Source organism: Ostrinia nubilalis, chromosome 2 (assembly GCF_963855985.1).
Source record: "Ostrinia nubilalis chromosome 2, ilOstNubi1.1, whole genome shotgun sequence".
NCBI lineage: Eukaryota > Metazoa > Arthropoda > Insecta > Lepidoptera > Crambidae > Ostrinia > Ostrinia nubilalis.
The window spans coordinates 4,896,278-4,908,072 of NC_087089.1; the positions used below are offsets into that span (position 1 = coordinate 4,896,278).

General features: G+C 35.6%; 2 protein-coding genes across 2 annotated transcripts; one reads left to right on the plus strand and one right to left on the minus strand.

The window, feature by feature from the left end:
- Window positions 1-220: 220 nt before the first annotated feature.
- Window positions 221-6,135, minus strand: LOC135080418 (WD repeat-containing protein 5). Its single transcript, XM_063975056.1, has 8 exons — window positions 5,775-6,135; window positions 5,561-5,657; window positions 4,561-4,706; window positions 3,622-3,766; window positions 3,124-3,226; window positions 2,626-2,857; window positions 1,268-1,465; window positions 221-541 (listed from the first exon to the last, which is right to left on the minus strand). Exons 1-7 carry the CDS (start codon window positions 5,901-5,903, stop codon window positions 1,277-1,279), a joined length of 1,041 nt encoding a protein of 346 aa, XP_063831126.1. The 5' UTR covers window positions 5,904-6,135; the 3' UTR covers window positions 221-541; window positions 1,268-1,276.
- Window positions 6,136-6,339: 204 nt separating this feature from the next.
- On the plus strand, window positions 6,340-11,551 carry LOC135080408 (phosphoglycerate kinase). Its single transcript, XM_063975051.1, has 10 exons — window positions 6,340-6,501; window positions 6,595-6,798; window positions 7,010-7,236; window positions 8,109-8,226; window positions 8,328-8,466; window positions 8,813-8,947; window positions 9,313-9,434; window positions 9,514-9,614; window positions 10,057-10,155; window positions 11,249-11,551. The coding sequence occupies exons 1-10, from the start codon at window positions 6,440-6,442 to the stop codon at window positions 11,287-11,289; spliced, it is 1,248 nt and encodes a 415-aa protein (XP_063831121.1). The 5' UTR covers window positions 6,340-6,439; the 3' UTR covers window positions 11,290-11,551.
- The last annotated feature ends 244 nt before the right edge of the window (window positions 11,552-11,795 follow it).

Sequence of the window (11,795 nt, forward strand, 5' to 3'; positions counted from 1 at the left end):
TTCGACCAATTTCGCGCATACTAGTGCAACTGCGCCATAATTTATACAGTTATGTGTTGTCAGGTGCCGTTTAAAATGTGATATTTTTTGTACAACTGGAATTTATACAAAGGTCAAGATGAAGCTATGAATGGGCCACCTTTAATTAGCATGAAGTGACCAACTGGTGCCATTTGTTTGGGAGAAAGGTCATGTAAATTGGGTAATCAAAAACACAATATAAACTACTAAATTTTAATTGCATCCAACAGTTATTCTTAAGCGGAATTCTTAACTCAATCCTATCTAAAACATAAAGGCTAAAATTTCATATCCTCGTGTGCACGTTGGATACAAAACATAATGTATATCTTATAACAACCGAAAATGCACATTTCACTGTGAACTAAATGATTAGAAATGAAATAATGCATCGAATAAGCTTTCATTGTCCTAAGGTACCGAAATCACTGGTATCCTAAAATAAGTATACACAAGCCAGTCGCGTCTCGGCTCACAATATGGAGCCGCACTATACAGATCACTGCTTTTATTTGGTGACCTGGAACAAACAAATAGTTATTTTAAACAAATTATCATCAGTAGCCGTAGTAGTGGTGAGAAACTAGTTTTGGGTCCTACCTAATTTAAAAAATATCTAAAGGTAACTTTAATACCTAACTATACTCGTACTTTTTGAGGGAGACGAGAATTATAGGAGCTCTAAATTCATAATCGTCCCATAAACTTCAACACCGCGAAACTGCATTTTAGTAACTTTACAGGAGAGAAGAAAAACGATACTATTTTCATAAAATGTCTTAAAAGAAGTCAGATTCTTGTTTATTAATTAATTATCATACATCATACACATAATAAATGAACAAGAAGCATTTTGTATTAGCAAACAAAAATGGACTAAGAATGTTTGTAATTTACGCCCGTATTCACAAACATTACTATAAGGTCTCACAGTGCGCGTGGACGCACAAGGTGGCAGTCGAACCAATCACTCTATTCAACGCTGTGCGTTCGATTTGCTGCTTCACATATGCAATCATCGTTTGTGAATACGGGCGTTAGTTGATACGAACGGTGAAGGGGTCAGACTGGCCGACTCGAGATCCGAGGAACGCGGTTTCGAATCCCACCGCCGCTCGACTATTGTGTGAGCCCACTCGTAACACAAGCTTATTTAGCTTACCACGAGGGGCTAACAGGACTATTAGTAATTTGTTCAATACAAATTGCTAACAAACTTATTAAAAAAAATGGAGACAAAACTCACCAGTAAAACTTAAGTGTCACTCTTCCAAAGCTTAATAGTCTTATCGTTTTCCAGCGCCGCGGATGCAATAATGTTTTCGGTGGGGTGGCACGCCGTGCAGAGAACCGTGTCCGTGTGTCCCGACAGCCGCTGCACTATCTCTTTCGACTGCAGATTCCAGATGTACACCAGGTTGTCTTCAGATCCTGATACTATCCACTGTGGACAAGGAATTTGGTTTATTAATTTTGACGTTTTTAAGGAAGTCATTTGGAGATTATTGGTTCTAGGTATTTGGGTAAACATATTTGTAATGACGCCGCGCAGTTACACTATTCGCGAAATTGATCGAATCAGATTGTGTAAACACGCAGTGCATTGTGGAAAACCTTGGAGGAGGCCTTTGTCCAGCAGTGGACGTCATTTGGCTGAAACGAACGAAACACGCAGTTCAGTTCGTTTCGCCGTACGTCGCCCATTATTCTTTTTGACCAATTTCACACATTGTGTAACTACACCATTAATATTGGACTATAAATTAATATTTATAGTAACTACACAATATGGGAACATGGGATGTAGAAAAATCATTGATAGACAACATACAGAATGCCTAATTTAGAATAGAGTATTTGTTGAAATGAGGTGGCTTTTCACATAAAAATTTAAAGTTTTACATACACAAACTTCAATCAAAGATCAACTGATGTTTTACTAAAACCAAAAAAACAATGAGTCACCTTAATACTTTGGCTCGTGGCCCACAATAAAAATCTATTATTTTTAGCAAATAAATGTATGTTTGTTCAATTAACTTTGCAGTAAAAAGCCATCCTCCTAATGTAATAATAACTAATAGTAGAAAAGTGTGATTCAACTACAAATTAACAAGTTGCGGATTTTGGTAACATTTCATTTAACATTGGTATTTCTGTGATTTTAAGTTTTAAAGACAAAGCACTTAAATACAATGCAATATGGCATTTTTTGATTGTGCTGACCAAGTATTTCTTAGTAATTTGATACCAACTCGCATTCCCGATACAGTAGGTATACAAGCAAACAATAGCGGAAAGAAACCCCAGAAATATCACTTGTATGGCAAGAGGCCCCAGAAGTAACACATTTATGGCAAGATTTTGCATGGTAACAACTCTTACTACTTTACTACTAATAAGCCAACTCATGAGTCATATCCTATTGGCACAGTAACTCAGTTTTTACTGTCGTTTTTTCAGTGCCTCATGATATAACTGAGGCCATAATATTATGCTAATATTTAAAAGTAGGGTGAAATCATTGGTCTTTACTGCTTCTGGAATAGTTTAACCAAGTAGAGGATTTTGAAAGTTTAAAATAGTGCTATAAGTTTTTTTTACCTTTCCTCCTGTTACGCTGAAGTTAGCGAAAATGCAATACTTTTCGTTTTTATGTCCTGTATATGTTTTAAGGCATTTCCCTCTGCTGTAGTCCCACAATTTGAGTGTGTTGTCCAATGTAGCTGCTAAGATGTATTTGCCGTTCGGTGAGAACTTTACAAAGGAGACCGGAGGATTGTCATCGTCAATTAATGTCTTTAAGCACTGCCCTGATGCTGTGTCCCAGATTCGACTGTAAAAAAATAAATAAAACGGTTCGAAAAAATAATACTTTGTACTACTAGTTACAAACAAATTAAATAAACGCAATGATCAAAACAAATTAAAATAACTTAAAGCATTCCCTGTGCTGTATTTGTATACTAACAGCTGGACACAAAGGTTAAAGAAAGAGTTCACACTATTCGACACACTAACTCATTGCAGCCGATTTGTAATTCAATTCAATCCAAAGTTTTTTCTTCTATGTAACAAAATAAGTCCAAAAAGCATAATTACCATAATCCATCATAACTTGAGGATACAATTAAACTGCCATCTCTGTTGAAATGAACTGCTGATACTGGATCTGAATGCGCTGGTAATGTCTTTAAACATTTTCCTAAAAATACAAAACAATGAATTGCCAGATATCTTTCTCTCCATTTTTGACTGGTTAATTCTCATGCATTCCCTGAATAGTTCCCATACATGATAATAAACGCGAATCACGCGGTAAAGCGAACACACCGGTCAGGAACCGCGCGATTATCAATGTGTCTACCCAAGGCCATGTAATATGAACATTCAAAAGGAAGTCAACTAGCCGACATATTTGGCATATGCAGTTAATAATAATTTCTTTATTATTAACTGCATTTACAAGTGGTTACATCAAGCTAGCTGTAACTTTCTCCGAGTGAAAAATAACATTAACAAAAACTAGAAGAAGATTATCCAGTACATTTTGTTCATTTATCATTGTAATATAAAAATAAGCAATATTTTGATAATTACCTGTTCTTACATCCCATATTCGTACACTCTCATCGAAACTACCAGATACAATAAGATTACTTTGTGGGTTAAAATTACAGCAAAAAACGTAATTGCTATGTCCTTTTAGTGTTTTCAAACATTTTCCTGAGCTTAATTCCCAAACCTGGAACAAATAAAAGAAATTAACATTATAAAAATTTTACAACCCAATTAATGTTGAAAAAAATTGAGTTTTTCTCAATAAAATCCAACCAAGTAACTAACCAGTAAGAAAAGCCCAAGTTAACAGATAGCATAACAATGGGTTTCAATCAAACATTTACACATAATTGATTTCATACACAAAATAACTCGGCAAGTTAGTACTGATTGCACCATAGTTAAACAAATTTCACAGTTGTGTAACAGTGATGAAATATTCATGGTAACCATACATAACTGATGGCTTTTAACTTTTCAAACACCAGGAAAGAAGTATAAAAATATCCAAAGCTGCAATCTTATCTTTTGAAGCAGAAGAATGTTTAGATAATGTGATAAAAGTTGAACAACCGTGAGAACATCTAATAGTTTTACCAACTAAATCTGGGCTAATTTGAAAATTATAAATAACTTGAAAAAATCGAACTGCCTACTACTTTAAGTTTTTGGTAATTCTCATCAAGCAAAATACCCTAATAATATTAATTTGGATAAAATGAAGTTTTTGTATCATGAAAAATTCTATTTTTTTTTTTCATTTTGATGGAAAACCAAGAGCTTATGAGTGTTATTCCATTCGTTTTCGTTTCGTTTTCAGCCAAATGACGTCCACTGCTGGACAAATTTATTCCATTACCAAATAAAAATCTTTATTCAAGGCCCCCTTTCCACTATTTTTTCTTATTTATAGGAAGAGAAACTACAGTATTTTGGTATTTCATTTAAGTTTAACCATTTAGAAAATGATTTAATTACCTTTAAGGTTTTGTCATCGCTGGCACTGACTATCAATCTGCTGTCTGATGACCACGCCACATCACTGATGCCCATCTTGTGGCCAGAAATTGTTTTCTCGAACTTGCCATCGTAAGCACCCCACACTTTGATAAGTTTGTCAGCAGCTGAAAATTATAAGCAAATTGTCAATAATACTGCCTAGGTTTAGAGAAGCATAAAATTCATACTAATTTTATAATGACCTTTGACCCTATGAACGGAAATTCCCAAATTGCCTGGCATTAATTAATGTTTCATTTCGTATTGGCTAATAAACACTATTTTCTCATTTACCCATTTAATTTAGTAATTAAATAAGAATAAATTGCTACTAATTATACATTACTACTAATTATACATTTCATCATTAGGTTTAGATTAGGTCATCAAACAAAATAATTTTACACTACTTTATTTTTTGTATGATGATCAACAAATCAAATATTTGAAATGCTCTTGATGCTATCTAAATGCTTGTTATATTAATTCATTTATTTGGGCAAATATCTTAAGTTGTCAAGTGATAGGCACTGCAATGAGGTCAGAAAATTATCTGATAACTGGGTCAGATTAAACAATGTTATTTTTGGGAGTGTTAAAATCAATTCAATTTTAATATTGTGAGAAATTTGTAAATTAAGGCAAGAATGCATAAGTTTTCATTTGAAAGTAACATCAAAATAGGTGTAATGACACTAAATAATATGCAGAAAGGGTCATACACCTGTAGCATTACATTTTCACACCTCATGTGTGAATTATGCTGATTATTACCAACTGTCAAATCAATGCTGACAGGCCACTGTTTTCTAATCAAGCCCAGGTTTGTTCCCCCACCTTTAGACCTCAGACCTACTCCCTACAGGTTTAGCAACGTTGCATAGCAACAGCAGTTAGCTGGCAACTGAATGAGCTAAAAGTGGGTTGCATACAGATGTTTCGCTATACTGTATCTAACTAGTATTTATAATGTACTCACAGGAACTGGCCAGCCATTCTCCATTGGGACTGAATTTCACAGATGACACAGCTTTCGTGTGGCCAGCAAGCGTAAATTTTAGAGTGTAGTTCGGCTTCTGCAAACCGACAACAAAATTAGCGCCAAATCGCACGTGCTCACGGAAAGTTAGTTACATAAACATGTGCCGCCCGCGCCTGACGCAAAACTGAGACAATTGTAATAGATAACTTACCGCCACCGACGACTTGTTTGATTGTGGAGCACTTTGTGATAACGAATTTGGGCCGGATAGATTAGCCGAGGGTCCGCCGTGTGTTTGATGTGCAGCAGGATGGCCTGGCCCCGGTCCTAGCGGCACCATGTTTTAACTTTAGACGCACTACGTTTTTCTTTGTTCGTCACCCAAAACAGTCACTAATATACACAGAATAATAATCCAATTCACTCCTGGGGAGATATAGAACACGGAGATTATCTTTCACTCGCGATTCACCATGTATTTCACCGAAGATTTTCAAAGAACATTCTAAATTCAGGCGTCTCAATGCGTGCATATTTCGCGAAGGCGAGTACTATTGCCAACATAACAACAATGAAATACCCTCCCGCGTCCCTCCTCCTCCCATACAAATCAGACGCTGCTACCAACGTAACAACAAAAAAATTGTCTATGGTCGTAACGATGACGTAATCCAACTTTGAATGCGTTAAACGAAACACAGCTTATATGACACCCACATATAACGGAACACAGATAATTATTTTTTTATATGGCAAGAACAAATGACCCTTTTGACATAACCAAGGTTAAAATTTGACACTTTCAATAAAAATTCGCCGCTGTGTGGTGAATTTTGATCAATAAAAAATACTAAATTAATCTTTTTACATTCAGAAATGGCTTTACACAAGCTTAGTATTGATGCCCTGGAGTTGGCCGGAAAGCGAGTGCTTATGAGGTATGATTTTTTAACCGACTTCATATGTTTTTACACTGATTTTAATGCCAAGTAATTTATTACATAAAATTACGTGTAATTTATTAATTCTAGAGTGGACTTCAATGTTCCCCTCAAAGAAGGAGTGATCACAAACAACCAGCGTATTGTAGCTGCCTTGGATTCCGTCAAATATGCCCTGGAAAAAGGTGCAAAGTCGGTGGTTCTCATGTCTCATTTGGGCAGGCCGGACGGTCAGGTTAACATGAAGTACACGCTCAAGCCGGTCGCTGAAGAGCTTAAAAAGCTACTTAACAGGTAAAGAAAGTTAAACACTATTATTTCCTCTCATTAAATCTAATTTTATGATCCATCAGTATACTTTAGCATCTTGGTCAGTATACTGAAGTGAAAAATAAATAAATTACAATATCATTTTATTGAAACATTTTGATCCATACTACAGTGCTGCCAACCTAATAAACCATAGAAACTTTTTTTATTTGTAAACTTTTTGTACTCATTCTAGGGAAATAACTTTCCTGTCTGACTGTGTTGGTCCTGAAGTAGAGGCAGCATGCGCTGATCCCCCAGCAGGCTCAGTTATCCTCCTTGAAAACCTGCGCTTCCATGTCGAAGAAGAAGGCAAAGGTGTTGACGCAAGTGGGGCTAAAGTCAAAGCTGATCCTGCTAAAGTTACAGCCTTCAGAGCCAGCTTGAGGAAGCTTGGAGATGTTTACATTAACGATGCATTTGGTAAACATTTTTTTTTATTTATAAGCTATGCTTACAAAGAAGAACGGTCATCTGTGACCCAGGCCCGACAGAAACGAGACATACCTCAGTTTTTTTGTCATGTCTTAATTAGTTAAGTTATATATTTTTTATATTCGAAATCTATGTATAACACCAAAATATTACCCTTTGTTTTTGTTTAGGCGTTATACAAAAACTAATACAAAATGCCTATTTATCACCAAAATTGGTAAATGTATGTACCTAAATGTCTATTACAGCTGCTATGGAATGTATCTAGGTGACCTGGAGATACAGCCGGATTATACAGGGTGGAAAAAATAATAAGTTACAAAATCCAAAAATTCAATGTTACCAGCTTCCATAATCTGTACCCTATTATTGGTACCATTTGAAAGAGCTCGTGAAGCACTTTCAGAATCAGTAACTAGTTTTTCGATATCTTGTATAGTTTAGAAATAATCGAGTGAGAGCACTTATCGTTCCATATGTATAACCACCCTGTATAATCCGGTTGTATCTCCAGGTCACCTAGATACATTCCATAGCAGCTGTAATAGACATTTAGGTACATACATTTACCAATTTTGGTGATAAATAAGCATTTTGTATTAGTTTTTGTATAACGCCTAAACAAAAACAAAGGGTAATATTTTAGTGTTATACATAGATTTCGAATATAAAAAATATATAATTTAACTAATTAAGACATGACAAAAAAACTGAGGTATGTCTCGTTTCTGTCGGGTCTGGGTTTTTTTTGTATGGGGCGTGACCGTTCTTCTTTTTTTTATAGGCTGCCATTATTTGGGTAGATCATTGTCTATGATCTTCTTAATAATTTTCTATAAAGATTCTTTATAATTTTTCAGGTACTGCCCACAGAGCTCACAGCTCAATGATGGGAGAGGGTTTCGATCTCAGGGCTAGCGCTTTCCTTATGAAGAAAGAATTGCAATACTTCGCTAAAGCCCTGCATGAGCCTGAGAGGTAATTCCCACCAATTTTTATACTATTTAAATATTTAATGTGATATATCTCCATACCTTTAAGTTACCACATAATCCTGATGTACTAACTTCTTGTTATAGGCCTTTCCTTGCCATTCTTGGTGGTGCAAAAGTGGCTGACAAGATCCAGCTCATTGAAAACCTTCTGGACAAAGTCAATGAGATGATCATTGGTGGCGGTATGGCTTACACATTCCTCAAAGAAACTAAAGGCATGCCTGTAAGTATAAAATATATGTATTTGCATAGTTTAGTTTTAAATTGGGAAGGTACTAACAAATTCTATGCCACTGAGTATCATCAAAAAAGTAAGTTAAGATATTGGTTTATTTATGCAAACACTTTTAATAACTTTAATAGTGAATTCATTTGAATGCAGAGTAATATTGGAAGCCTCAATCGGCGCCTTATGTACTTGAAACAGATGCGATTTTGAAACAAAAATCTCTAGTTTGATGTTCTGTAGCTGTACCTACCATACCACTGATTGGCCACTTCCTTATTAATTTAATTCAGTCAAATAACTTTGCTAACTGGCTCAGATGTACGTCCTTCTTTTTCTTTAGATTGGATCCTCCTTGTACGACGCCGAGGGCGCTAAAATCGTCAAGAAACTCCTTGAAAAAGCAGAAAAGAACAATGTGAAGATTCACTTACCAGTTGATTTCGTCACTGCCGACAAATTCGATGAAAACGCTCAGGTGAGTCAAGACTAGAGCCAAAATTTCCAACTTACTTAGATACAACTTGACTGAACTGGTGTGCTAAGTTACTTCAGTGTGTCATAGACACTACGAATTTATTATAGCAAGGTCAAATATTCCAGCTCACTAGCCTAATTAGTTATTGAGGTAACGACCTGAGCCAATAAGAATATCGCAAGATTTAGCCATGGCAATAAAAATCTAGTGCAAATGAGATTGTCAGTTGATAGCTTACTATCTGCAACTAGGACTTTATTATACCGGCGATAGCATACGGCATCAATCCAAAGCTATACCAAATTACTAATACACTGACTATTCACATAACTTATGCCATTCTTTTATAAGAACTATTTTTTTAGGTTGGAAGTGCTACAGTTGAGTCTGGTATCCCCGACGGCTGGATGGGACTTGACGTCGGACCTAAATCCCGAGAACTGTTCGCCGAGCCCATTGCAAGGGCCAAAGTCATTGTCTGGAACGGGTAAGACGACACTGATAGTGTTACACATACAATCTTGAATTCTGCAGCATTGTATTTAAGGTTTCTTTCTCTTTAACAGACCCGCCGGTGTGTTTGAGTTCGCCAAGTTCGCGGAAGGAACCATGGCTCTTATGAACAGTGTAGTGGAAGCTACCGCGAAAGGAGCCATCACCATTATTGGTAAATATTTTTTTATAAAGTTGGCTTAACCTCATCACATATTTCTTACTCTCTTATTATAATCTTGGGACGAAAGAAAGAGTTGAATAGAGCTTTGTATAATAACGAATGTATTCATCTGCTCAACGTTAATGTAGGAGTAGGAAGTTTCTCAAATAAGTAGTAAGCTATAGTCTGGTCGCCGAGCACGTAGAATTTTGTCCAATGACCCCAAGCTACCCATCCTTATCGCTCGCGTGTAATTATGTTGCTGTCGCGCTCGCACACTCACGCCGGGCGCCCGTCGCACAGTCGCGACAGCAATATAATTACGCGCGAACGATAAGGATAAGACATCTTACAGTAGTTTCAATAAATGTCATTTTCAACAAAAACGTATGTTCTTTCTTATGTGCGGATTGTGCAATTCCATAATCATGGGTTATATTTGTCCTATAAACAGGTGGAGGTGACACGGCCACGTGTTGCGCGAAATGGGGCACCGAGAACAAGGTCTCGCACGTCTCGACCGGTGGTGGAGCGTCTTTGGAGTTGCTTGAGGGTAAGTCCATAGACTAAACAAATATATGTTTCTTTTTCCTTTTTTTTGTTCGCATTATTACTCACCAGCCAGTACTTTTCACAAGCCAGTTCTCATTGAGATGAACATCATATTCATCCATGGCTTTTATAATTTTATACAGATGGTGAAATATAACTTTTTTGGGCTGATCTCTTTGCTTCTGATAAATTAGAGAAGGTCGTCGTCCTATAGTGGAGAGCAAATGACCTGACGATGATGAAATAAAGCATGATTAATATTGAAGGAGGACCTGTTGTGATATAGTTTCAGCCTAAATGTCCAAGATTCTTATCATTCTTGAAACATTGTTTAAATAAATAAAATAAATCTCTATAATTATGTATGCAATGCCTGAAATGTCAATGATTTCCACAAAATACAATTAATTTATTTAAACAATCTCACGAACAGTTTAAATAATTGCAAGATTTCTTCGTAAAATTACACCGAAATCTATGCCATTGCCATCCCCTGGTTCCCGTGTTCATTAAAGTTATCCACTTCGAAGAATTCCGCCGTCCTGCTCAGTCCGTTAATGAAGAAAGAAGTTAAAATGAATTAAGTACTTACTCCTCTTAATTAATCCGCCGCGTTAATGAGATTCTCGCTACCTGATGCCAGTCTTATGTACAATCGGCCCAATGCTGTCTAATTTATCTTGAAATCCTTTTAGGCTTAATTAACGAAAAAAAGATTTGTATTTGTGGTTTCTAAATAATTATTCTAATTTTAAAAAGACAAAGCTCTAAAGACAAAACTTTGGTCAGTATATGAATCAGATTAAAAAAAAATGTCAGACAACTTTTGAATGACTGTACTCTGTAACTGTAATGTAATGTAATATTTTGTTACTTTGCTAGTAATATCTCAAGGTCTGAGTTAATCATGATTATTCGTAATATTGTTTCGAGCGGAGAGAAACCCAAACACCACGAATATTTTATGTGTAAACGTAGGTACCTATTCTTTATTTATTAAGTTCAGTGTAGCAGTATTCTAAAAAGTAATTTTGTGTAGAATAATAGCGCTACGTTTTATTCTCGTTATTATCATTGTTTTTACTTAATTTCAGGTAAAGTGCTCCCAGGGGTAGCCGCTCTCTCCGACGCATAAATAATTAAGCAAATTAGATTCAGTGCAATAACCTAAATTAATTACATTTATGTATGTGTATTGGTCAAAAACTTCGCATAATTGGTATATTTATATTTGGTTCCTGAAAGGATTGTATTGTAATACTCGAAATTATCAAAATTACATAATAATTAGCGTAAGTGAAAATGCATGTTATAGTTGCAAGATCATTTGTGTCATGTTATTTTATATTTTATTTTATTTATAGCTGTGAGTATTAATAAACGTTGATCGTAGTTAATTTTGTTTGTGGTGTAATCCCAACGGGGCTTGGGCGTACCCTATAAGATGGTTTAATTCAATAACAAAGTTATAAGCCGCGCTACGCTGTCCTGATTAACTGTTAAATTAGTTCATCGTTCTATTTTAATTAGAATTTATGTACGGTTTGTACTGGTTCTAATGTAACTATATTAAAATCTTTAAAAAAATTACGAATAGTAAATTCTAAACACAAGAAACTTAATTTCTATTTTCTTTCTTAC

Bases quoted from the DNA above. Each gene is read 5' to 3' on its own strand.
- LOC135080418 (XM_063975056.1), bottom strand. From the start codon at position 5,903: ATGGTGCCGCTAGGACCGGGGCCAGGCCATCCTGCTGCACATCAAACA. The intron at 4,707-5,560 runs GTGAGTACATTA...TATAATTTTCAG, and splicing joins AGAATGGCTGGCCAGTTCCT to CTGCTGACAAACTTATCAAA. The intron at 3,767-4,560 runs GTAATTAAATCA...TATTTGTTCCAG, and splicing joins GCGATGACAAAACCTTAAAG to GTTTGGGAATTAAGCTCAGG.
- LOC135080408 (XM_063975051.1), top strand. From the start codon at position 6,440: ATGGCTTTACACAAGCTTAGTATTGATGCCCTGGAGTTGGCCGGAAAG. The intron at 8,467-8,812 runs GTAAGTATAAAA...CTTTTTCTTTAG, and splicing joins AAGAAACTAAAGGCATGCCT to ATTGGATCCTCCTTGTACGA. The intron at 10,156-11,248 runs GTAAGTCCATAG...ACTTAATTTCAG, and splicing joins GTCTTTGGAGTTGCTTGAGG to GTAAAGTGCTCCCAGGGGTA.